Raw genomic sequence first — 26600 nt, 5'->3', positions numbered from 1 at the left:
ATTAATCGCAATTAATCAGTTAAAGTCCCAGCCTTAATTTGAACACTTGACACCTCAAAGCAAACTTAATAAAATAAATATATACTGTATATATATATAGTAGTCAGAGAGTCAAATAAATACTTAATACTCGAAACTTGGCATACACTGGCAAGGTGGAAAGGGACTTATCGAGGTTCGACCTTTAGTACAGGTGAGGCTCTAGTTAGTGCATTCAGCACAGAACAATGGCATGAAAGAGGCAATGTCAGTCTTTGTATCGCAGCTTACAAAATAATTCATGAGAAGATCTTGACGTGCGCCCACACAACGTAAATCTTTCATACCTTGGCAAAGTGTTAAGCATAACTCATTGTGTCGCACAGCGGCAGTACGTGCGCCGAAAATAGCTGACCTACCACTTGTAGGTCAGCTATTTTTCGTCGAGCAACGCCGTCGTGTGACAAAGTATGAACGGGGCTTTTCGGGTGGCACAAGGCTTGTTCATGGAGTGTTCAGTGCTCAGGAGGTGGCACTGTGGCAGGAAGAAGCTTTTCAGACATTGTTATTACAGGAGTAGTCATTGTAATGAGGACTCATGAAATGTGCTGACATTTGTACTATAGTCTAACTCAGTGGTTCTCAGAGTGGGGTCTGGGGTCCTTGAAGGAGTTCCAGGGGGTCCCCAGCTAACTGATAGTTAGGAACCAAATGGACCCTTATGGGGTCTGTAACTCAAGACCTTTTTACAGCTTGTAGTCTTCAGAGATATAAACATTTTAGTTTCTTGTCCTGTTAAACTATGATACATTGGGAGTAGAAATTAGCGACTTGAATCTACAGCTCAACAGCGATGGAGCTCCCACAACAATGCTGACATAACATTTCCCTCTGGTTCTTTTCTCTGATAGCTTTTTTAAAGGTCCATTTGGTTCGTTCCATTGGTACACAAGTTAAATTAACATTGATTTCACAATAACAAATTGGGGTCCCAGAAATAGAAATGCCATTAACTGCGGGTTCTTGAAATTAAAATGGTTGAAAAACACTGCTAGAGACGTACAAATCTTCTCCTATGCCTGGGGCCTTGGCACATCTTTTCAAATGGGGGTCCGCGGGCTAATAAGTTTGAATTTGGGGGTCCTAGACATGAAAAGGTTTGAGAACCACTGGTCTAAGTAACACACAGTTAAAACCATCCAACAATATTAGTGTCTCGCAAACCAAGCTACTCATGTCCAGACAGTCCAGTATCCACTTGGTTCCTCAGCCAATGCCAAACGCACACTTTGGAACCTAATCTACCATCTAGTGGTCAAACTGCATGCACACCTTGGCACTGGAATCACAGAAAGAAAAAAGGGAGTCCTGTGTGCTTGAAATAAACCACCATTGGGGTTCAGAAATTATTTACAGCTGGATGATTACACAAAGGACGGCATATTAAACAAACCCTTCATGCAGGGATGGAAGACCAGCTGTCTAGAGTACTTAAAAACAGCTACAATACTGTGTTTTGGGGGCACATTTTGTTTCTCAACCCGTACAGTACATGCATGCATTTAAACAGAATTGTCTGAACATAAGGAGGATTGCCATGAGCAGGACTAGCCTGGCGTTGCTCATACTAATTCCTCACTGCGTATCGGATATTAGTCTGGACTCAGAATTTTCATTTCCAAGGGGTGGGTTAAAAAAATGGCTCTGGACACGATTGGTTAGACCAGACCAATGCTGGGCCCTGATTGGTTCCCCCAAATTTTGGGGGAGAGGAAATTAAATCACAATTGAGCGGGGCCAGACCCATACTCGCCAAGGGCACGTTTTTTTGCCCAGGCGGATTGGTCTGATTCCAGGCTAGAGCAGGACAGGTAATGTGTGTTGTGCATGGGTTTATCGGACTTGTGATGTTTCCGGATAATGGTTGCCAAGTGGTTGCAGTTGCAAGGTAGTTGCACTGATGTGGATTGTGGACTGGCCTAAAGCCACTTAAACCCTATATATATACTTAATTGACCGGGGTATTTTCCCCTCTATACCAAATCTCTTTGCAGATAATAGCAGCTCGACCTTAGCCTATTATGAGATGCCCAGAACAGGGACATCGGTCCGTTCATGTGGTTAAACTGCCTGTCTAGTGCAAGGTAATTACAGTAGCAAATACACCACACACACACTGTACTAGACTTAAGTAAAGGCATGGGCCTTTACTCAGTGCTACAGTTTGAGATGATAAGGAGATGCCCATGGCAATAAGTAGCTTTATATTATTACGTCATTTCTGATTGCCTCCTGGAATACTGATGAAATTGTTTATGACCATATACAGTATCAGTATCTTACGCCAGAAGATATTTCCAATATAGAATATCCTGTGACCTTTTTGTTTCGAACCTTTAGTGATTTGTCAGTAACGCCGCTATGTCATATGTCTCTGTTTTGCTCACAATATAAATGATTTGCACAAAGATTGTGTTAAGCCTAATTTATACTTACCTGAAAATAGCAAATCTACTAGCAGGCATTGTGAGCTTGTAGATCAGCTATTTTCAGTGTGCAGAACCCGTAAGGAACATGGCATAACTCGGGCTTTGGGGGTTGCAGATCAGCTCAACAGCGGTGCTATGGTAGTCTCTGTACTAGTCTTCTCAGTTAGGATTTTGGCTGCCACTTGCACTGACCTTACAGTGTGTAAACAGTCAAACTAGCTTCACTTCCCACAGTTTGCCAGCAATTCTGACAACTAATGAGAAAGTACTCTATGAGACATTTCACCCAGATCTCTCTATAGTTCAGTTGGGAGAAACTAGTTGACACTAAAACATGATCACTAAGATGAACGTGCGCATTCACCATTTCTGCTAAAATACCAAGGAGTGTCTTAGCGACGGGTACAGGCAGTGTACAGTTAGTGAGCAATAAATGTATGTTCTCTTTGACTCAACAGTGCCAAGTGGAGGACGGGTAATTGGGTCTTCAAGCCTAAACGCTGACGCCGGCAGCTATATTTGCTTTGTAATAGGCTCTATGCACAGCAGCCATATTTGAGAGAAATTGGGCCCCATCCGTACTTCCTTCATAGAGAAATTGGGCCCCATCCGTACTTCCTTCATAGGTGTTACAAATGATACTAATGAAGGGTCTGTTCCATTTAGTGTAGCACAGTGGTTCTCAAACTTCTTAATTTCAAGGACCATCATAACTCTGAGTACAAATGGAAAATTGGTTCCATTTGTACACTCTCAGAGTTACAGACCCATAAGGGGCCATTTGGAAACCCCTCAAGGACCCACTGGAGTAGCAGCGAGGTTCAAGGCAGGTCGCCAACCTGCACACTATCAGCACCCTGACTCTGTTTGACCAGAATGGAGCAGAGCCTTAATCAGTTATCATTGGTTAACACCTGTGAAGGACGTAAGGAAGGGGCCCAATTTCATTCCAATATGGCTGCTCTGCACAGAGCCTATTATTGGCTACACTGGTGTTGACACAATTTCACTCTTCACTGCTACCGCAAAATGTGCAGCCGGCGGCGAGGAAGGCCGGGAGTTTTTGCGGGTGACTGCGACTGACTCCGTAGTTCTTCTGTCTCAGCAGCGCCGGGCGGAGGTGGGGTACTTGGTCTTCAGGCCCTCCTTGAAGCTGCGGAAGAGGACGCGGTTCCGCTTGTTCTCCTCGTCCTTCTGTGCGTGGAACTCCCCCTGCACCTTGAAGCCCCGGTGCACCACGAAGGCCGAGCTCAGCACGGAGAACCTGTATCCGGACACGTGGAGCTCACACGCCTGGGGAGAGGAGGAGAGGAAGAGAAGAGACCTGATTGATTTGAATACTTTTTATACATCAGAAATGTAAACTGTACAGTACAGACAGTTAGGGCCCAATTTTCATCCATGCATTACCCCTACTTATCCCTACTCTTTTGCCATTTTTTACTATTTTGGAAAACATTTTTAAATATTTCACATAGCTGATCTACAAGCTCACAACGTGTCGATATAGATCGGCTATTTGTTTATAGCCAATCGAATATTTTGTGGAAAGACATGAGACAACAAATTCTGAACAGAACCGGTATCTTTTTTTATTGGCTAGTTGTTGTGAGTTTGTGGCTGACCACCATCTATGAGGATAACAATTGACAAAAGTACAAGATATTATCATAAAATATCATCGACTTTGTAGCGGGCCCTTGTTTTCGAGCTCCAGCCCTAGTTAAGATTCATACATCCTCTTATGATCCCTAGGATTGTGCCAGGCGCCCGCTGGCCTAGTGTTCCAGGCACGTACCACATAATGCCTGACCGCAAGTCCCATTCCCGACGACCTTTGCTGCGAGTCTCTCCCAGTCTCGCTCTCTCCCTCTTTCCTGTCTATCTTCATTTGAACTATCAATAAAGGCAGAGAAGCCTAAAACAAATCTTAAAAACGAGGATAGTGCCACTTTAAAATATTACCCACCTGGCTGATACGATTGAAGCCGTACTGCTTGAAGTTCTCGTCGTACAGGGGGACGGAGCGGGGCCCGATGTAGAAGGGCTCCCAGGGGTCGACCCAGCCGAGTGTGTAAGCCACCTCCAGGGGCCCCGTCCCCCTGGCGTGGCTGTTGACCCACCGGGAGTAGTTGGTGGGGGCCTGGCACCGCGGGCACAGCTCCTCGTAGAAGGGCCGCACCTCGCCCACCTGATACAGCTGCACCAGCTCGGACTTGGTGGCAGGCATCTTCCTCAAGTGGCGGATCTCGAAGGCCGGCAGGACGAAGACCTCGTCGCTGGTGGGCTCGCGGCTCATGACCATGGCCAGGAACTGCGGGTGCAGGTCGGCGCTGGGCACCATGTCCATGTCGATGACCAGCACGTAAGAGGACTCGGTGGTGCCGCGGGCCACGTTGCGGAGGAGGTTGTTGGGGTACGAGACGTTCCCGCCGATGGCGTAGTTCTTCTGCTTGTCCCGGTGCTGGGTCTCGAGCCTGGAGAACACCGACGCGCAGTCCTCCAGTCCCTCGAAGTGCTCCCGGTCCTGCTCGGGGAAACTGGCCAGCTCACCTGCAGTGGTGTAAAGTAAACTAATTACATTTACTTATGTATTGTAGTTAACTACAATTTAGTATTTAGTATTTCCATTTTCAATACTTTTACTTCTACTCCACTACATCTCAGAAGCTAATATTACATTAACCACTTCAACCCAATACATAGCCGGCCTACAAGCTCAAAATGCGTCGCAATGCGACGCACCGTGAGCTTGTAGACCTGCAATATTCAAAAGATTTGTATACATTTTAAAACTTGTGAAATGGGACATTGTGCATAATGAGTACTTTCAGTACATTTTGATACCAACACTTTTGTACCTCTACTGAAGTACATTTTTAATTCAGAACTTTTACTTGTCAGAGTCTTTCTAATTGAGCACTTTTTCCACCACTGCTCACCTGACAGACAGACCAGGTGGAAGTCCACCAGGGACTGCACCTGAGGGCAGAAGACGCTGAGGGCGTACACCAGCGCCGTGGCGTACTTGACGTCCTGCCCGTGGGCGAATATGGCCACGGAGAGCGGGTTCTGCCACCGCTCCAGGAGCGAGTCCAGGTGGTGCAGGTTGTTGATGGTGGTGTGCGTGGCCAGGGCGAGGACGTTCACGTTGGCGGAGTCCGCTCCCGGGTTGTGGTTGGTCGTGTAGTCGCTCTTGATCAAGTTCTTGTAGACGCGGTACTGCCCGCTGTGGTCAAAGATGCCGCCCGTGGACAGAGAGTACCTCAGGCGTTCCTTCCGGGGGTTTTTCTCCGGGTGTGCTGCTCCCGCGTTCTTCTTGCCGGAGCCGCCGAACAGCTCCGAGAAGCGGTACCGCTGCTGCTTGCCGTGGAACTTGGACAAGAAGGACAGGTAGATCAGCTGCAGGAGCGCCACGATGAGCAGAGCACTCAGCACCACTTTGAAGACGGAGCATTTCTTGGAGAGATGCATTCTTCTACAACTACTGTAGTAGGCCTTCCAGGATGTGTCAGATGGTTCTCTGCACGAGCCCCTTCCTGCTGTAGGGCCCTATGGAGCGGTGGTCAAAGTACTAATTTTGTGCACCCTCCTAAGGAGAAAGAAAAGGAAATAAAATAACATTTAGGTTGACAGAAACACTGTGTTATCCTGATGGTAACAACAGATCATTCACTATTTCTTAGAGAAATGCATTCCAGGAAAAAAAAGAAAAAAGAAAAAGTGCAGATCCAGTCAGTTACTCTAGGACAGTGGTTTTCAACCAGTGGTACGGGGATCACCAGTGGTCCTTGAGGGGGTTCCAGGTGGTCCCCAGCTAAATGATGGTGAGTTGGTAACCCTAGATCTTCAAGAGTGTAAAATGAAACCAAATGGTTTCATTTTACACTGTAACACAGTTAAATGATTGTTAAACACCAGCATTGCTTAATTTACAAGAAATCTACACAATTAGAGAATGTAGAAGAATTGCTATTTTTTATCAACGTTTGCCTATGACCACATCAATACAGCATGGCATTGTGGAATGTGGACACATTTGTATCTAAAGACAACAAAATAATGTAAGTTTGGGGTCTGATAAATCTCGTCAAATGGTGGTCCGCGGCTCAAATGCAGAACAAAATAATGGACCTTGATATGAAAAGGGACAACAGCTGATTCGACACAACAACATGACTGACCCCATAATAACTTGGCTTTTGTTTGTCACGAGCTTTCGTGCCGTCCGCCGAGCATAGATGTAACGGTGCGAGCCTCATTCAGATGTTTAGAATGTTGTTATAGATGATAATTCTTCTATCAATGGGATGAGTGTCTCCTCTCTCCTCCATCACAACCAAAACACAAGCTGCAAGCCAATCCCCCTCTGCGCATGCGCTGTTCCAGCTGCGACGGCGGCGCACGTCGATGCGTCATTGTTGCCAGGTTTTGCGAGAGAAACAAGCAACCAGGTCTAGGAAAACAAGTCCCAAAGAAGATTTGATTGATTGAGGTATTTTAACTATTGGAAGTTTTGCATAATTAGGAAAAGGTACAGTTTCATGACAGTACAGTTCACTGATATAAGGTCAACTAAAAGGTAACTCCTGTAAGGCAAGCTTGTTTCCGTTGAGATCATTCTCATTTATATAACATTGAAATAACAGACGGATAGAACAGCCTACTATGCAGTAGATATCTTCAGCCAAAAAGAAACACTTGTATTAAAGCAAAAGGAGAACAAAAACAGTTCAAAAAAAGTGAGCAATCAACCATACATTATGTTCAAATATGTCCAAATAGCTGATGAATGAACATCGCAACGCGTTATGTGACTGAGAGCTTGTAAATCTTTGATTCATTTATTCATTTGAAAACTTGAAATTCTGCATTATCCATTATGATATAGCCTATACTTTACGGATAGTTTTACTCGCACATTTTGAATTCTACTTTTCCTTGTTGTAAGGGTATTATAATTTCTATATTGTAGTATTGATACTTTTACAAGTTAAAACAAAAATCAGATGGGGGTCCGTGTGGACACTGGACAAATACATATTCACTTGGGGGTCCTTGACATGGAAATGTTTGAGAGCCACCGGTTAAACAAGCCCTGCAAACCACAACCCGCAAGGTTTACAAGCAACTTTCATAAAAAACAAGACCAAGTCGCTCATAATAAGCAGACCTGGCAACACTGGTTGTTTACCGTACTATGGGAAGTAGACTCGAAGCCGAAATGGGTCCGTATTTACTACCGTAATGTTGACAGTAGATGCGATGCGAAATGGAAATCGACCTGTTGTTTTGCGTCAGTCAGACGCAGACGCTTAACCTACGCGTCCTCACGTGGCTGTAGCACCAATACAACGGTAGACTACTGCTGCCCTGAAGTAAAACATATCTGGAAGGAAATGTGGGATTCATTTATTATTTTATTAGTAATAGTGTGATATGAGCGTTCATTCTTTGAAATCGCCACTAGATGGCGCAGTGATATCACAGCCACGGAGGCAGCCCAAGCCCCAGCGCTGCCGCCATGTTGGAGTGACGTTTCATATAGTTGTTTTGATCCATTCACTACTAATGATAAGGACTAAATAAAATTAAATGGTTAAAGTGGAAAGCATTTTATAATGCTTTTCCGCTGTAAAACAAATACCTCAACTGGTTGTGGTGGTGTTGAGACGGACTCAGTTATCCTATTACCTGTTTATTTCAGTCTCAACACCACCATAAAGGCATTGAATGTATGACAAGAGTGGAAATTATTTTGTATTGTCTTTTGACAACAGCGCTGCCTTTTTTGGTTGTCGCTTTCACACCACCATGGTGGAAGTGGACGTCTCTCAGTGCTGTTGCCAGATATGCCACAGGTTTCTTCGGGAAAGTCCCGAAAGCGCGAAGCCCGAAAGCGCGAAGTGGGGAAATGTCTCCTACCGCACCGTTAGCGCGAAGTGGGGAAATGTCTCCTACCGCACCGATATTGTATGGTAGTACAGCTCCTTGTGAACGTTGATAATATGCAGTGCTCGATATTGTATGGTAGTACAATGTCTCTCTTTTCATTCACATGCTCCACTGTGCACGCACTGAGCACGAATATGCAGTGCTGTCTGCACTCAGCTTGTCTCGCAAAATAGCTGATCTGCAAGCTCACAACACGTCGCATCCACGAGACAACGTGAGCTTGTAGATCATTTCTCTGCCTTCAGCCCTTCACAATAAGGGTCCAGGAAGATATATTGTGTGGTAGTACAATAGTTTCGACAGGGGGCACCCTTTTTCATTTAGTCAAATATATTGTGTGGTTGTGTAGTTTCTTACGGCTTAAAATGTCCTCACGCCTCCCCTCTCGTTCGCGCTAACGGTGCGGTAGGAGACATTTCCCCACTTCGCGCTTTCGGGCTTCGCGCAAAAGGTACGCACCCGTTTCTTCGCTTGGATTCAAGCTCTTTGTGGTATAAGCTTTATAGGGTCACGTGACTCGGAAGTGATTCTCATAGGACGAGGTGGCCGAGTGGTTAAGGCGATGGACTGCTAATCCATTGTGCTCTGCACGCGTGGGTTCGAATCCCATCCTCGTCGAATAACATTTATTATTTTACATCGTATTTGTTATGTTTAGATCGTCTTAATGGTTGACTTCATTGATTTGACGGTTAATCAACATTTTAATAAATATATAATTATTATACACACAACTACTTCCAGACAAAAGAAAACGTGGGGAACTCTCTTCTGACAGATAGGTGCATATAGCTGGCATTGCCAGCTATGATTTGCCAGGCAATTTGCATGGTAATAAGTGTTGACATTTTACATGGATTTATGCTCCTCAAATTTTCGGAATGCACTGGAATCCCTCTTCAAGTTATTTTTTGAATAGAATGTCATATTAATCAATCTGTATGGTAGAGTAGGCTATGTTATACACAATATGTATAACTAGAAAGATGCAATTCTGGGAAATTCCAAGTGTGGTTGCCTATTTAAAGGCTGGGATAGCCAAAATGTCATGTGAAGCTCGACCAATCCTCAAGCTTACACCAATCCTGGCTGCATTGACCTCAATGGACTTTCTGTATTTTCCTATGTATAATAGTCTGGATTGTTTATCTAGAAAAAAAATGAAAAAGCGACACTAGAACTATATAGGCTATGTGTTGCTCCTGTTGGGCAACCACACTAAACAGTCAAATATGAGTTTAAAAAAAGGATCCCAATGTAAATAAGCCATGTGCTTTCCTGAGCATATCCTTTTAGTTGACCTTGTACTAGTGAACTGTACTGTCATGAAACTGTACCTGTTCCTATGCAGACTTCTAATAAATTCTTCAAACAATCAATCTGCAATGGTTCCTGGTTGACAAGTAGTAGCCTACTGCCAAGGGACATTAGGACATGGACGTTACCTGTCGGCGATTGGACTGCAAACAGTCGTCCTAGCGCTTCCTAATCCCAACAACATCTTTACAGGTCCTAACCATTATTATAGCTCTATGGTCCTAACACGGCGGGAAAATGATTCTGCATCTAGCAATACAACCCAAATTCAGACATTTTTTAACTTGAATCTTTGCTTCTGGGGGTCCCCGGAACAAAATATTTTGATATGGGGGTCCGTGGCCAAATACATTTGGGGTGTCCTTGACATGACAAAGTTTGAGAACTGCATGCCCTTACTGAAGTCGACCCCAGTCAGGGTTCGAACCCATGACCCTCCACACGACAAGTGAGTGCTCAAACCATAAAATGTCCACCCGGTGCGGTTTCAGAACGCACCCCTAGTGAAAATATGTGCACAGATTACAGGTAGGCCTATTTATTTGGTATACTCTAATTTATTCCTGATCTGACCAACATTCAGTTATCCTATTACCTGTTTATTTCAGTCTCAACACCACCACAACCAGTTCAGTCAATATGTCCCCGCCAGGATTCGAACCCACGGCCAAGTAACTCGTTTAATACTGCCCAACACTGCCTTCATTGGTACATTTTCAGCAAGCCGTAGCTTACCAAGATGCTTTATACCAAGATGCTTTATTTTGACTGTTCACAGAGGAAAGGTGAGCAATGACAATAAGTGTTAACCACTTATTTAAGCCTCACGCTATACCTCGTTTCCTACAGAGGATCGCCCCGATGGTCAATTTCAACACACTGAAGACCATAGCTGGTGCAATAATCCAGCCCCTCTTTGACTACGGAGTCCACGTATGGTATCGTGACGCCCCACAAGCCCTGAAAACTAAACTACAAACAGCCCAAAATAAACTAATTAGGGTCCTGCTTAACCTTCCCTATCAGACTCACCTCACCGCTACTCACCAGTTAAAAGTGGGGTGGCTCAGAGTAGATGACAGAGTACAGCAACTTGCAATGGGCCTGGGCGGGGTTACTTGCACCAGCTGTTACTAAGTTATAACGTAGCCTAGTTGTAACATAAATGGCTTCTAAGTCAAGACTTACGCATTACTAAAATGTCAGGTGTTGCACCACACAAATTAGTTCTTACGTATCTCTAAGTAACAACTAAATATTTACACCACCCCTTGGGCAGCACTAAAGTCTTTACTAAGTAACCTATCTCTATGGGAGTAGAGCTACTTCACTACTAACGTGGCAGACAGCATTATATTGGCTATTTAATTAATTCAACAATGAAACGACCCATCTGTTTAAAACATACTTTAAGCCCTATATATATTTTGGCCGTTTGAAAATAGCCGATCTACAAGCTCACGATGTGTCTGCTATTAATAGAGTATTTCTATATTGCAGGATTGATACTTTTTAATTCATTTGAGTACTTTAGTTTTCAACCACTGCTGCATACAGCACAACAGCAAATTGAACGGTGCACTCTCCCCTGTGTCTCCTAATATGCGTTGCTCTGCGTTACTTCACAACGGGGGATACAATCCGTTTGCAGGGCAGTGCGCTGCGCAGGGATGCGCTCGCCCTGTGCGCGCATATCAGTGACTTGTGTACTGTACTGCACATGCCAGTGGAGAGACGGAGGTCTCTGTTGACAAAAGACGATACAAGCTTTATTTCCTTACTAGAAACAGTTCACTTTCATTGGATTCGGGGGCTATGACGTCATTTTATGCGACTATACATTACTTTAGGAACAGTCTACGCATTACTAGTTACGTTATGCCTTAACAAGTCGTGGTGCAACACCTGTTAGTAACTCACTTAGTTACAAACTAACTAGTAGTTACTAAGCCTCTAGTAAGGACTTTACTCCCTAACTTAGGGCAGAACTTACGTTCTGGTGGTGCAACTGACCCCTGGTGTACAAGATACACTACACCACTATGATACCCAAGTATACCTATCAAAATACTTTATAAACATTAAGGATGTCCATAATTACAACACCAGAGGCAGCGCCACAGATCACTTTCAACCCAGAGTCAAAACCAACAAAGGGTCAAACTTTTTTTCTGCTATACCACCAAAATGTGGAAAGCCTTACCAAAGGCCATAAAGGAGTGTGGATCACTAGCATCCTTTAAAATTGCCCTGAAAAACCACTTACAGGCAGCAGCCGTTCGCAACTGGTAAAAAATGAACTTAGCCCAACCCTACCCTCCCCTGCCCCTTCTTTGTATATGGGTGGGTGACGTGACGTAGCGTTTTCGCTGTCCTCGGTGTCAAACATGTATAAATAAAAAATATATTTGTCAAAAACCTTCTGAATATTGTGCAGGACATTAAGCTTTATGTGAACTTACTCAAGATTAAAACATTTCATTCCTCATTTCTTCAGAATCTTCAACCAAACATGGTAAATGTCATCTGGTGTGACTGTCCCGACCTTGTTTCTCAAAGTGGGAACTTGAATAAAACTAAGAAAAAGAATTGCTAAAATTCATTTAAAAATGAATTTAGGCAAAAAAAAATGTCTATTTGTGAGCCTATATCTTTTCAAAGTCCAAGCATAATGTTTTCAGTCATTTCTGATCAAAAAGATTTTGTCCCCCAAACCAAAATCATCTGGTGTGACACTAGTTTGGAAAAATTAAACAGGCAATAATTTGGACACCTACTGGGCTAGAGAGGTCCTTCTTCTGTAAGGCTATTCAGGACTCCCAGCACAACTGCAAGACAGGTGTCTGAGGTGAGTTATGATTTTAACATTTTCATGAAATGCCATCTTGTTGAAACTTTGACAAGTGTGGCACTTCTGGATGTCATCTGGTGTGACACCTTTTTCATTAATAAAGCAAAAGTTATTTGAAACTTTGGTCATAATTACATGTAAATCTAGGTTGTTTTGTTATAGCTAGCATGTTGTTAGCATGCTAATGTGTACCTGGTAGCCTCAAGGTAGTCCTAAATGCAGAAAACGTCATCTGGTGTGACACTTCGTCATCTGGTGTGACATATCTGCTTGTCACGCCAGATGACTTGATTGTCACACCAGATGATATATACTGTATTTTCCTACAGACATAACAATAAATAACAAGTCCCATGTTTCTTTTGTCCATTTAAAACATTTTAACATGTTTAAAACAACGTTTTAAACATTTTTACATAATTTAATTTAGCTTCATTCGGTGATACAGCAAATTCATCAGACAGAGCAGAAACCCCTTCACAGAAACCTAAACCTTATATTGTGGTAACACTTTTCAGTGAGTATAACATACTTGGCAAACTTGAGGACTTGCTAGTAATTACATTTTACTACTAAAAACAATCTACCTGACAAATAAATTACATTTAAATGTCTCCTCCTGAAGGTCTTCTACTCAGGTGCTGGACACAAGTGCATCTATTGGAGAGGCCCAAGCTGAGGATTCAGACACCTCCTCAGATGAATACACACAAGGACAGTTTGTCATAATCAAATATGAGGGAAAGCCATATGTGGGGCAGATTGTTACCATTAATAAGGAGGGGCTAGAGATAAACTGCATGAATCAACTTGGAAAAATGAAAAATGGTTTTGTCTGGCCAAAGGGGCGAGACTGCATTTTCTACAAAGAGCAGGAAGTTGTCTGTGGCATAGCAGAACCGCAACAGGGCAAACGGTTTGCTACCCTCACCAAATGTGACTGGCTGATGTACAATACAGTCTAAATGTCTATACCCTCACCAAATGTGACTGGCTGATGTACAATGCAGTCTAAATGTCTATTCTAATCTAATCTAATACTTTTGTACTTTCACTCACTGGACTGGACAATGAGGTAAGGTAGGACCCGAGACAAACATAGCGAAAATAGCTGATCTACAAGCTCTCAACGCATTGTGCTGCGAGAGCTTGTAGATCAGCTATTTTCGGAGTTGCACAACCCAGCACTCTTTAGCTAGTGGAGATGTGGTGTAACGACATGATTCGTAAATAAATTTGTTCAACTCAAAATGCTGTGTTCAAGTTCAGGAGACTTCGGAAAAAAGTAATACACCTGAATGCTGAGTTGTTTCCAATAATTGGTGTTAATAAAATGTTGCCTTGGCTCCCAGTGTGGCTATGCACCTTATTGTCTCTTTAAGATCCTTCTGCCGTGGGCCGGCAGAAGACTTAGGTGTGCGTAGCATTCCTGTGCACATCCTCATCATCCATCTACTACTACAATTCTTTGTTATCCTATGTTAAGGCCCAACAATACTATCCTGTTCAGAAATATTAAGGCCATGTTATTTAATGTTAAAGCAATTTTACTGTTGCTGTTTTTCCTGGGTAATTGTTTAATCAATCAGAAAAGTTCAGTACTCACTAATAGGTAGGTTAAAACACAGTTTGCTTTGACACATGAAGATATGGTCATCTGGTGTGACACTAAGTCATCTGGTGTGACATTCCAAATAGTGAGAAATCATACCTTTATTAATGATGAAACCGAAAAAATGTGTATGGTTTACATAGAAAATAGTATCAGGAAGAGTCACAAATATTTGTGTAATTTTAAAGAAAGTTTTTGTCAGAATAAAATTAAAATATGTTGAAAGATCGACAACATGGGCCTCACACAGAGTGTTGATTATGAAAAAAATATACAGATTCAATTAATTTTCACAAAACTATAGTGGATCACAGGTTAGTTATGATAAAGGACTTTGATAAAGTGAGTAACTTAAGAAAGGTGTACTCCATTTTCATTTTATGAACAATTATTGTCATGTCACACCAGATGACGGTTTTAGGCACAAGTACAACAAACTGCTCAATAAAGTCTGATTCCAATAAAATATCTAAAAACAAAATGTGTTTCCATAAAGTTGAGAGTGAGTAGAACAAAAGTAAATAATTTTTATGCCTGCTATTTAAAGTTTTTTAAAAAACATGTTTTTTGGGGCGTCACGTCACTGACCCATATACTGTTTGTTTTAGACTTACTGTCTTCTTTTTTGTTTTTCTTTACATATCTACTGCATAGTACTGTGTTCTATTTGTCTGTCATTCAATGTTATATGAGATACTTCAATGGTTTCCAGTGGAAATAAGCTTAGTCTTTTCATGGATCTCCTTTTAGTAGACCTTGTACCAGTGAACTGTACCGTCATGAAACTGTACCTTTTCCTATGCAAACTTCTAATAAAGTCTTCAATCAATCAATCAAACCTTCTACAAGCTCAAAACTTAGATATACCAGCTTCCCCACGTTTGAAAATGTAGGAGTATAATGTCGAAAACAGCCCAGGTGTTGAAAGTAGTTCAGCAACTTTTGCCAACAAAAATGCCTTTCAGGAACTGTCAGATGGTTCTCTGCACAACTTCAAGCCCTCTACTGTAGGGATCTATGCAGTGGTGTAAGTAAAAAATAAAATAAAAGTATCAATACCACTTTGAAGAAATACTCAACTTACCTTTGCTAAAAGTCCAGAATTAAAAATGTGCTTTAAGTACCAAATTAAGTAAAAGTACCCATTATGCAGAATGTCCAATTTCACATGTCTCAAATGTACTGTATACAGATCCATCTAAAAAAATTAGAATATTGTGTAAAAGTTCATTTTCTTCTCTAATATAATTCAAATATTGAAACTTGAAATAAAAACAGCTCATGGCTAAAAAAAAGAAATACATAATTTATTTATAATACAGAAATGTCAACATTCTGAAGTCAAGAGTTGCCAGTATTAAGTTTCCAGTCGGTGATGATTTGGGGTGCTATGGCATTAGCTGCTTTTTTACACAATATGCTTTTAGATGGATCCGTTTTTGAAAATAGCACATCTACAAGCTCATAACGCATCACAGCGTGTTGCGAGCTTGTACATTGTCCATTTTCATTTTCCCTTATAATTTTTATCCCACGATTTTGTAACCCTAACCGGGCCATTTTCAAATGGCCGAAATGTATATAGGGTTGAAGTGGACAATGTATGTTTTATAATAATTAAAATCTGCAAATTAACTAGTAATTAAAGTTTTCAAATAATTGTAGTGGTGTAAAAGTATGTGTCTGAGATGTAGTGGAGTAGTAGTGAAAGTAATGAAAATTACTCCAGTAAAGTAAATACCTCAAGTGTACAGTACTTGAGCGTACTTACCGGTAGTTACTTTACACCACTGCATTTAGCTCAAATGTAAAACATGAGAAACAAACGAAGACGCCATCATATTGCACACACTTCTGTTTTCAAAATGCAAACATTTTATTTTAGGCTGGTCATGCATGTAATCTTTTCACCTAGGCTACGGAGCCAAACTGCAGGAGCAAAAGAAGAAATAACAGTTTAAGATGTAAATAATTAGCCGTACTTAGAAGCTTCCATCTTGTCATTCTAAATCTATGCCAAAAACATGTATAAAAAAACAACTTTTGAAGCAGCGGTTAAGCTTCACTGAAACAATAATGACATTCAGATGTGCAGACATGCGTGGGAGGGAGGCAACATTAACGTTGTATTAACAAGGTCCTGCTCTGCTTATAGAGAGAATGGCCTCATATTATGTTACTCAGGCTGAATGTGCTGCCATTTCTTCCGTAAAGACTTCTCTCAAAACGTACAAAATTCCACGTCATTATGCATTTGTCAGATTTCCATTTTTTTTACTCTGGATTGTGTGGTTTCGTCCATGTTTTATGCACTACAGAAATCATAGGGCCCCTAAACAAAGTGCTTTCGTTTCTTCACACACTAGGACACCAAAACTCCTGCGCCGCCTTTAGACCCTCCTCCTTCACTCTCCCTGGAGGACGCTGCCGATTGGCTCTGTGCCTCTGTGTCGCCTTCTCCCATCAATCGGATGTTGTAGCGTTCCCTGTACTCTGTGAGGTCCCTCCCTTTCGACTGCATCTGTGTGTTGAGGGACTCTATAATTTTTGAGATCTGTGAAAGGAGGAAAGAGTGAGATTTTCAATTCTCGTATATACAGTATATATGTCACAGTTTTTTTGAGTTTCAGTGAAATTGAGAACAGGAGCGCTCGTCGTGCGGCGCGGGGCGGAACAAGCGGTCGCTCTGATCAACAACAACGACAACGTAGCGTCGGCAGGAATGATAGCTAGGGATGGGTATCGTTCACCTTTGAATCGATACGATACCTTTTTCGATACCTGGGAATCGATACGATACCTTTTTCGATACCATTTTCGATACTTATTAAGCCAGTTATTCAGCCATTTTCATGTTAAGTAGGCCTAGTAGTAGAGTAATTGGCTATGTATATGTATAATTATAGTGTTTGTCTACAATAGAATATACTACGATGATGATCACACAGTGTGGCGGAGCGGAGAGTATAGACGTTGGATAATCATCATAATAATAAACATTATAGGCTATGGTCGGCTATTTTCACAGTAACGAGTGTAGCCTACTAAAGCAGTCATTGAACTTTCATTAGCCCAACTGTTACAAATGTGACCGGCCAGGGGTGTGTTCAAGAGTATCGAAACAAGGTATCGTTCTTTTTTGCGTGAACCGATACTCGATAGTATCGAAGTCATGCGATCGATACCATTAAAAGTATCGATGACGATACCCAACCCTAATGATAGCGCCTCACCCCACGGAGGTTAGGGTTAGGCATAGTTTTACTAAGGTTAGGGTTAGAGTTAGGCATAGTATGGCTAAACACAGCTGAGCTGGGCTAGTAGATAAACAACGAAAGAGGTGTCGCAAACGAGTGACGTCAGCGACTACACAAGTGAATGGCTGTTGTCGCCATCTCATGGTGAATACGCAGAATTACACAGGTGCGCTGATAAGAGACTATCAAAGTGAATTGATCCAGGTGGTGTTAGGGGTGTGTGGTGAACAACAAAACGAGCGCTCTTACCCCAATCTCACTGAGTTACCCAAACTGACTGTAACATATATATAAAAAAAGATCAAACCGATTAGTCAGACTGAACATCTATGGTGCTTTCACACTACGCTGGCTTGGCACATTTTCACACACATTTTGTGCTGTCCCAGAACTTAGTCAATGTCCTATACTCAAAAATGTTCAATAGCAGCTCTCTTTGTGCCACGCTGTGAGCTTGTATATCTGCTATTTTTGAATAGCCAACTAAAGAAAATCAATAATGAAACAGATGCCTTCCCGGTTTCAATGTTTTAAACCGGGAAGGCATCATAATGGGTGGGGGTGGATATCAATGTCAAAATGAATGCTTCTACATAGGCTTAATAATGTTATGAGAAATAGTATGCATTTAAATTAACCTATTTTGGTGAAATATTTATCTACTCTTGTTGCCATTTACACATGTTTTGCTGCTCAGTCACCCAAAGTATTACTCATTCTGATTTACCTTTAACTATATAATACATAAAAACAAATAATAATAAAAAAAAGGGAGAAAAAGACTGACTTATCTGGATTTATCATAACTAGTCACAAAGTCGTCTAGGGACACCTAATCGATGTTCTGCCCTCCACATTCAACAGACATGTGATCCTTTCAAGTGATAAACAAATAACCTTTGTTTTTTAGTACAATTATTACCTGTTCTTTATTGTTTTCCAATGCCGGTAGCACTTCTTTTACTGTCCTCTCTACCAGAACACCCCCGACCAGCCGAAAGCACTTCCTAGAGGAGTCCACTTCTTTCAAGGTTTCAATTACTAAACTGGATAGAGGAAAAAGTAACAGAAAAAAATGGTTGTGAAAAAGAAGGCAGTATGTCCACAGATAGGTAGCTTTCTGGGAATCATAACTCACAAATCAGCTAGCATGTATTTCAAAGCTTCATACTCAGTGCTTGTGTATAATAACTCACAAGAGTCACAAAATTGTCATAATATCACAGCCAAGGGGCATTGTTCTACACCTTTGCTGTGAAAGGACAACATACCATGTGGACTTTAGTGAGTCTTTTCTTTCATAAAACAGTTAGCAAGTTTGTCAACAAAACATGAAATTCATAAAAACAGAAGTTTGATTGATTGAAGTTTAATGACAACATGTCCATATACATGACTATGTACATACACTACATACTACATACAGTATATGTCAAAAGGATAAAACACAAAGATCTTGAGAGGAGATCTCCTATTATGACATGTGCAGGATGGAGATGCTAGGGTTCATGGTTAAGTGATGGAACAGAGATGAGGGGAGCGGTTACTCCACCAACCAACCTGTGCTCGTTGATTTCCATCTCAAACTCTGCCGCTTTAGAGGCCATGCCACGCTGTTCCTGACGCATCCTCTGGAACTGTGCCACCACCTCGACACACACACACACACACACACACACACACACACACACACACACACACACACACACACACACACACACACACACACACACACACACACACACACACTAAATTATTTAAACCATATATAATATATACTTCATTGACCCCTCAGGAGTCTATACTTGCCTGTTGTCCCCCTCCTTTTTTCACTACACAAAAATAGCTCATCTACAAGCTCATACAATGCGTAGTGCTAGTGAGCTTGTAGAGCTGTTATTCGCTACTTATTACGACATGCCCAGAACGGGAAGGAACACTTCGTGTGGTCGACTGACATATTATAGCAGGCCTACTGAATGACATCCCCACAAACTGCTGACAAATGAGATTTTAAAATGTAAAATCAAGCATTTCCTGGCTTACACTCAAATAGACAATAATAAATCAACCACTGACATAACGTGGAGTAGTCTACTAGTCCACTCTACAATGACAAAAATAACCTGCCCACCCAAAACCAAGGAAAGAGACCATCACTTCTAATGGAATTAGCCTATATAAATGAGTAAATATATAGCTTAAATCTATAAAAAGCTTCAACAGACTGCCTATAAGGGGTTCAACCAAAACACAATTCCTTTTTGTAACATGTAGTCTACATTTTTGCCTGTGATCTGCATCAGTGGTTCTCAAGGTGGATTCTAGGGACTCTGTGGGTTCCTTTAAGAGGCTCTACACTAAATTGGCCCATATTGATTGATTGATTGATTGATTGATTGAAGAATTTATTAGAAGGTTGCATAGGGAAAAGTACAGTTTCATGACAGTACAGTTGACTGGTACAAGGTCAACACAAAGGAGATCCTAGTAAGCTTTTCGGCTCATTTACACAGGAACCCTTTATGGATCTCATATAACATTGAAAGAAAGACGGATGGAACACAGTACTGTGCATAGGATATCATCTGTACAAGTCATACAAAGCTATAACTCTGACAGAACCGTCGGGTTCATTTGGTTCCATTTGTACACTGTCAGAGTTACAGACGAGACATTGAAAGCTTGAGGAACACTGATCTGCACCATGACCAATGGTCTATGACCATGACATGCCCAAAATTGGTGCTCTCGCCAAGGGGTGGCTGCTGACAGTCACACTGCACAATGATGTTAGCATCGTTAGCTGCACTGTGGCTAGCTGGAAATCCGGCTTCAGACTGTCGCATTGGCGATCATTGGGGTCGCTTGACAGGCCCGAACCGCGACCAGGTTGAGCCGTGGACCGGGGCAGAAGGTGACAGAAGGGACGGTACCTGCTCGGCGGACGGCCCGGGCTGTTTGGCTGCTCCACTGTTGCTGGATTTGCTAGCCGCGCTGCTGCTGTTGGCTGCCATCTTGGAAGGGTGTTGCTAGAGGGGATGGTGTTTTTTACTGGTGTTTCAGTCCGAGTGTGGGGAAAGGGTGCGTTCGGAAATGCGCACCGGACTGCGCGGGCGTTTATCGTGGGCTTGCCCAGGCCTTACGGCCTGGGCATAAATATAACGATTGCATTCACCACGGCTTCGTAACTCGCGCGGCGCTCGGGGGCGAAGAGCAGGACCAAGGTCCGCTGGCCTTCGCGCCGCTTGCAATGTCGTGGACAATAAAACGAGCGCACCCTTTCATACACTCTGACTGAATCACCAGTAAAAAACACTCTCTCGTTGCTAGAGAGAGTGGGGGGGATAAGGACCCTGGCAGACTCTTGAGAGGCGACCTGGCGTTTCCCAACGGGTCTGAGGCCCTAAGCTAGATGCAGAATAGACCCTGAACATTTTTAACTAAAATCTTTGCTTCTGGGAGTCTCAACATATTTTGAGATGGGGGTCCGCGGCCAAAAATATATATAATGTTGGGGGTCCTTGACATGACAAAGTTTGAGAAACATTGCAACATTTCTTTTTTTAGAAAGTTGTTTGGATTTAGAAGACATTTTCGGCCTAGAAAATATCGGTGGTTCTCAAACTTTGTCATGTCAAGGACCCCCAAAATTATATGTATTTGGCCGCGGACCCCCATCTCAAAATATTCTGTTCCAGGGACCCCCAGAAGCAAAGATTTTAGCTAAAAATGTTCTCTGAATTTGGCTCTAGCCTTAAGCTAGATGCAGAATAGATACACGCAGCTCAGACCCGTTGGCAAACGAAAGGTCGCCAGACAGATGTCCTAAAGCTGCCCGGTGGCATCGCCTAACTTTAAATGCGAAATGCCTGCTGAAATAGCAGGTTGTTAGTTTTTTTAATCATTACATCGGGACTTGTTTTATACACACTCACTACTAACTGTCTGCAAGAGAGTTCAGAGTACAGGAAAGCTCCACATGCTGCTCGCTCTCAGGACCAGGTGTGCGTTAGGTGCTGCTACGAATGCAAATCATTCCGTCTGTCATAATTCAGCCTGGAGAAGTAGAACTGTCTCGCGACACAGGTATGGACTACAATTAATAGATCTACACATGTCAAGATGTTATTCACACGTTTTGGTTTGAGGTCCGGGACCTTGTGGGTTCCACAAGAATTCAACCCTGCTTATGCCTCTGTTATTCAGCGGTTACAACAATGTGTACATACAATGGACAAGTTTAGAGTTCAACCATGCAGTAGCCTACTGAACTGAACTGAACTGAACAGAACACAACGGTTTATTTTCTGATCTGTTTGAATGATATGAACGTCTGTCTGATTTTGACCAATTTCTTCTCCAGCTGAGATGTACTGTAGAGACAGGCCTGGCTGTTATCACAACAGTTTTTGTTTTAGTGAAACAGTTCAGTTCACCCACATTTTCAAAGGAATATTACTCTAATTAGAAATTGTTATTATACCATTATGAATGTTTGTTATCTCTGAGTTTAGTTTTTTTTTTAGAAAAAAAAAGAAGATATGTTACCTATATAGTTATTATTACAGCATCACACTTAAGCACTTAATCCATTTATACATTGGGTTACTGGGTATTCAAAAATAGCACACACTGTAAATCTGCTATTGTATTTTCATCTATTTGAAAAATATCAAAACTCAAAATGTGTCTGAACAAGTTTGATACTAGTTTAAAACTTTTCAGATGGGGGGGTCCTCCTCGGCCAAATACATATCAGTTTGGGGGTCCTAGACATGGAAAAAGTTTGATAACCACTGGATTAAACACATGACTTATTATCACCATCCTGTACCCCAGAATGTCCACCTCGCCGTCTGCCCCGCTGGCTGCAGTATGTCAGGTGACGGTCACTCCAGACAAGGAGGCCAACTACTCAGCCTGCCAGCGGCTGGTGGAGCGAGCCAAGGCCAGTGGAGCCAGCATGGTGTTCCTGCCAGAGGGCTTTGACTACATAGGATCCAGCCGAGAGGAGACGCTGTCTCTGTCCGAGAGTCTGAGCGGAGACACCATCTCACGATACACTCAGCTGGCCAGGTAGGCATCACGTTGAAAAAGAGAAGCCACATGGCCTACTTGTGCGCAAGCAGAGCATGCCATGAGGTGCGCTCACCACTGGCATCACCGCTTCCAAAGAAATCTGATATATTATGACCAATGACATCACCACTGGCTTCTCGAGGAATATGCCAGAGATGCTGGTCCCTGATTGGGCTACGGTCTTCAACAAGAGGAGACACCGACACACACACACACACACACACACACACACACACACACACACACACACACACACACACACACACATATACCCATCCGATCGCTGTACTTGCGTGCTCTGCTTGCGCAAGTAGTTAGCAATATGTTATGTATTATATATTTTTGATATGAGACTAGATATCGTCTGGGATTTTGGAATTCTGGTCTTGTCTGGTCTGGTGTTGGAATTGGATAAGATAAGCCATTATTGATCCCATGGTGGAAATTCTGGCGGCAAGGACAGTACAACAGTTAAAAACAGAAGATTAGAGGGCAAGGAAAAAAGTGCAGTACATACAGCATGAGCACATCGCAGTCACGGCAACACCATCAGTAAAGTGACAAAACGAAAAGAAACGTACATGAATCATTGTAATATAATGTCCGTCCCCAGGAAGCTTGGGGTGTGGCTGTCTCTGGGAGGATTTCACGAACGAGGTCATGAGTGGGAGTCTGACAGGCGAATCTACAACAGCCACGTTATCGTTAATGATCGAGGTATTATCAATTCAGTGGTCTCTAAAAGCTGTAGCTTGATCACTCCCCTACCTCCCTCAAATACAATTGATCACTCCCCAGTCCCCACCCTAAAATACAGATTTAACACACATACTGTAAACTGCTCTAAGGACAAAATGTATCATTATGTAGAATTTATATAGACTAATGCACACGCACAGCCAGATACAGAGATGCAGTGTGTGTCATTATTTTATCATAAAGAACAAATTATACAATGGTGGCCTGGTAATGAGAGGCGGTCAGGGGCAAAATAAATCATGCTCATACATGCATACTGTACAATCACAACACTCATTATATTCATTATTCCCACAGGTGACATAGTTTCTGTGTACAGGAAGACACATTTGTTTGACGTGGAGCTGCCAGGAAGGGGCGTGTCACTCAAAGAGAGTGCCTTCACCATCCCTGGACCCTGCCTCGTGCCTCCTGTCCAGACTCCCATCGGCAAGGTTCACCCATCTCCTTTCACCCTTTTCACAAGAGCACGGATGTCTCACTACATTTACCCTTTTCCGAAGAGCACTGAGGTCTCACTCCATTCACCCTTTTCCCAAGAGCACTGTTACTCAGACTGCAAAGAGCTAGGCTGACTCACCACAGTTTAACCACTTAAACCCCACATGGTTGAGCGGAGTTAAGCAGGGCTCTATGCTAGTGTATTTTCAGTTTTCTGTTATTGTGGGGAAAGCTTTAGCTGAAAATAGTCGATTGACGAGCTCACAACGTGTGAGCATCACAATGATGGGGTTTCAGTGGTTAATCACATGAACCCTAGTGACTCCATTCTGGGACATGTCATGATAGGTAAACATTTGGCCAAAAATTGAAGGACAATTGGGTAAACTATTTTTGCTATTTAAAATACAACAAAAGGGGTACAAGTGGTTAATGATCGGAACCACCAGGGGTGTTGTATTTAATGTGGGAATATCACTGACACAAAGTCAACATAATAACAGGATGTAAATAGACCTGTGATAAAGCACATAAACTATAACCTCTATATCAGGTACAGTGGTCCCAAAATGCCATTAGGATGTACTAACTCAGAAACTATGTAAATGTGCATTTTAGTGCATTTTCTTTCACGAGAAATGAACGCTATAGCTCTGAAGATGCATTGTGTATCATGTGTTAGGCCTCTAATCTCAAAAGTTCACCTTGATATAACCTTAAGTCACAAGTCTCACAACATGTTGTCCCTATTTTGGGCGTATAGCAGAACATTTTCAAAAACCTTTGACCATTGTCATTCAAAAACTTTTTCCAAAGTTGCAAAAACAGCCAATCTACCCAGCCCAGAACATGTCACAACACACACTAATCACTATTATTCGTCAGTCCGTCTGAAAGTTGTTCATTTGTGTCCATTGTCTTTGTCCTGATCATACAACACTCTAGGTGGGACTGGGTATCTGCTATGACCTGAGATTCCCTGAGTTATCATTGGCTCTGCAGAGGCAGGGGGCAGAGATCCTGACCTATCCATCAGCCTTCACCGTGGCAACAGGAGCTGCACATTGGGAGGTGGGTTTAAACCATTAAGACCCAATTAAGGCCCATTCTACAAATGTCTTCTAAATCAGTTTTCTGAAAAAAATCATATGTATTTGGCCGCGGACCCCCCATCTCAAAATATTTTGTTCCAGGGACCCCCAGAAGCAAAGATTTTAGATAAAAATGTTTGCTTTAAGAAATATATACGTGTCTATATATTTAAAGATTTGCACACATTTTCGCCAAATTACAGATCTACAAGGTCATAAAATAGCTGTTCTACTAGCTTGCTTGTGGATCGGCTATTTTCACGATATTTATCTGTGGAACCGAGTCAAACTAAATGTGATACCTCAACTCCTACAATTCCACATGCTCGTCAGGATGAGTTAAAATATGATTATTTTAGGGGGTCCCTAGCTCAAGTATGATTATTTGGAGGGGGCGGGGGCAGTTTGATTATTTGGGGGGTTTAATGGCCTGCAAAGGTTGAGAACCACTGACAGACACGTTGTGTCGATCATTAACAGCCTTCTCGTCTCATCACAGGTGTTGCTCCGTGCGCGGGCCATCGAGACCCAGTGCTTCGTTCTGGCGGCAGCGCAGGTGGGCCGGCACCACGAGAAGCGCTCGTCGTATGGACACGCGCTGGCGGTGGACCCCTGGGGGACGGTGCTGGGCGACTGCGGAGGGGAGGAGGCGGGCACCATGGCCCTGGTGGAGATCGACCTGGAGAAGCTCCGAGACACCAGGAGGAACATGCCCGTCCAGCAACACCGCAGAGACACCGGCTTCTACCATGGGCTGGAGGAGCACACCTGAGCTCCTTTACCATGCACAACAGGCACACATACAGTAGACATCAAAGGGGGCTTGAGCCCCTGCCCTTTTATCTGTCTGTAAAAAACTGCCCTTTCCAGACCCATAAATGCAGTTTTTACTTTGGTGAAAGAAATGCAAATGCCCTCTTTCCATGGTATACCTGAAGGCAGATCTGTGCCGCGCTCTGAACTATCTGTATATCTGCTATTCTATTTTTCAATAGCAAAAGTATAAAATGTGGTCATAGTGGTTAATATGATTGTGACGCTGTATTAACACATTTTGCCGCAATTGCCGGGGACTCCCTCCCTGGTACCCACCCAACCCAAGGACCCCATGGGGTCCCCGAACCATACTTTGAGAACCACTAATATACATGGAAGAAATGTATAGTTTCAACATTTTATGATTATTGACCCACCACACACATGTACGCAAGAGAGACACTGGATGTGCAAGTTTTTTCCCGATGCACTTGTGGCTCTTGTCAATTTTGGATCAGAGATGGATATTGTTGGTGATACTCAGATGATTAAGCTTAATGTGTAGAATGAAATCAACTTATTTGTATTCCTGCTTCTACTGCAAATATGAGGTCCACAAACGCGGTATGCAGGGTTTGATTAGCTGAGCGTGATGGGAAATATAGGAAGAATGACTGGGTTCACACATAAAAAAGGAAAAGAAAAGAAAAACGAAATAAAAAAATGTAGTTTCGCAATTGTTTTAAATTGTTGATTATGAGTGAATGAATATCATTGTATTCATAGATCAAGGGGCTCTGAGTTTACATTAATCCATCTTGTTACTCATGATAACCAGTAGATGGTGCTGTTGGCATCGGGGGAAGTTTTAGAAATCACAAGATTATCCAATGCTTTTGAATCACGGGTGACAGGCAGTCAAAGCTCAAGACAAAAAAACAATCACAATCTCTGTGAGGTTTAATATAATGGATATATGGTACATTTTATTACAAAGCAAATGAGTGTAAT

General features: G+C 42.5%; 3 protein-coding genes across 4 annotated transcripts; 1 reads left to right on the top strand and 2 right to left on the bottom strand.

Annotated features, from left to right (window-relative positions):
* Positions 1-3551: 3551 nt before the first annotated feature.
* On the bottom strand, positions 3552-5942 carry b4gat1 (beta-1,4-glucuronyltransferase 1; the record flags this gene model as incomplete). Its single annotated transcript, XM_080741929.1, has 3 exons — positions 3552-3761; positions 4438-5021; positions 5411-5942. 3 exons carry the CDS (start codon positions 5940-5942, stop codon positions 3570-3572), a joined length of 1308 nt encoding a protein of 435 aa, XP_080598055.1. The 3' UTR covers positions 3552-3569.
* Positions 5943-16055: 10113 nt separating this feature from the next.
* On the bottom strand, positions 16056-20487 carry pfdn2 (prefoldin subunit 2). Of its 2 annotated transcripts, none has more exons than XM_080741989.1 (4): positions 20397-20487; positions 19021-19109; positions 18383-18506; positions 16056-16757 (listed from the first exon to the last, which is right to left on the bottom strand). In XM_080741989.1, exons 1-4 carry the CDS (start codon positions 20475-20477, stop codon positions 16566-16568), a joined length of 486 nt encoding a protein of 161 aa, XP_080598115.1. In that variant the 5' UTR covers positions 20478-20487; the 3' UTR covers positions 16056-16565. The 2 variants fall into 2 exon arrangements, with proteins under 2 accessions (XP_080598115.1, XP_080598116.1); XM_080741990.1 differs by having other exon boundaries at positions 19021-19097; positions 20397-20478.
* A 932-nt stretch (positions 20488-21419) lies between these two features.
* Positions 21420-26341, top strand: nit1 (nitrilase 1). Its single transcript, XM_080741749.1, has 6 exons — positions 21420-21549; positions 22303-22539; positions 23156-23259; positions 23599-23735; positions 24688-24813; positions 25333-26341. Exons 1-6 carry the CDS (start codon positions 21443-21445, stop codon positions 25603-25605), a joined length of 984 nt encoding a protein of 327 aa, XP_080597875.1. The 5' UTR covers positions 21420-21442; the 3' UTR covers positions 25606-26341.
* Positions 26342-26600: the final 259 nt, after the last annotated feature.

The sequence above is a fragment of the Nannobrachium achirus genome (assembly GCF_963921795.1).
Source record: "Nannobrachium achirus genome assembly, chromosome: 14".
NCBI lineage: Eukaryota > Metazoa > Chordata > Actinopteri > Myctophiformes > Myctophidae > Nannobrachium > Nannobrachium achirus.
This window is presented reverse-complemented; position numbering and strand designations above follow the sequence as displayed.

Excerpts from the sequence above, each read along its gene's own strand:
- pfdn2 (XM_080741989.1), bottom strand. The coding sequence starts at position 20,477 with ATGGCAGCCAACAGCAGCAGCGCGGCTAGCAAATCCAGCAACAGTGGA. Across the intron at positions 18,507-19,020 it reads ATGGAAATCAACGAGCACAG|TTTAGTAATTGAAACCTTGA; the intron begins GTTGGTTGGTGG and ends TCCTCTATCCAG. Across the intron at positions 16,758-18,382 it reads TGGAAAACAATAAAGAACAG|ATCTCAAAAATTATAGAGTC; the intron begins GTAATAATTGTA and ends CTCCTTTCACAG.
- nit1 (XM_080741749.1), top strand. The coding sequence starts at position 21,443 with ATGCTGCTCGCTCTCAGGACCAGGTGTGCGTTAGGTGCTGCTACGAAT. Across the intron at positions 21,550-22,302 it reads AGAACTGTCTCGCGACACAG|AATGTCCACCTCGCCGTCTG; the intron begins GTATGGACTACA and ends CCTGTACCCCAG. Across the intron at positions 23,260-23,598 it reads CGTTATCGTTAATGATCGAG|GTGACATAGTTTCTGTGTAC; the intron begins GTATTATCAATT and ends TTATTCCCACAG.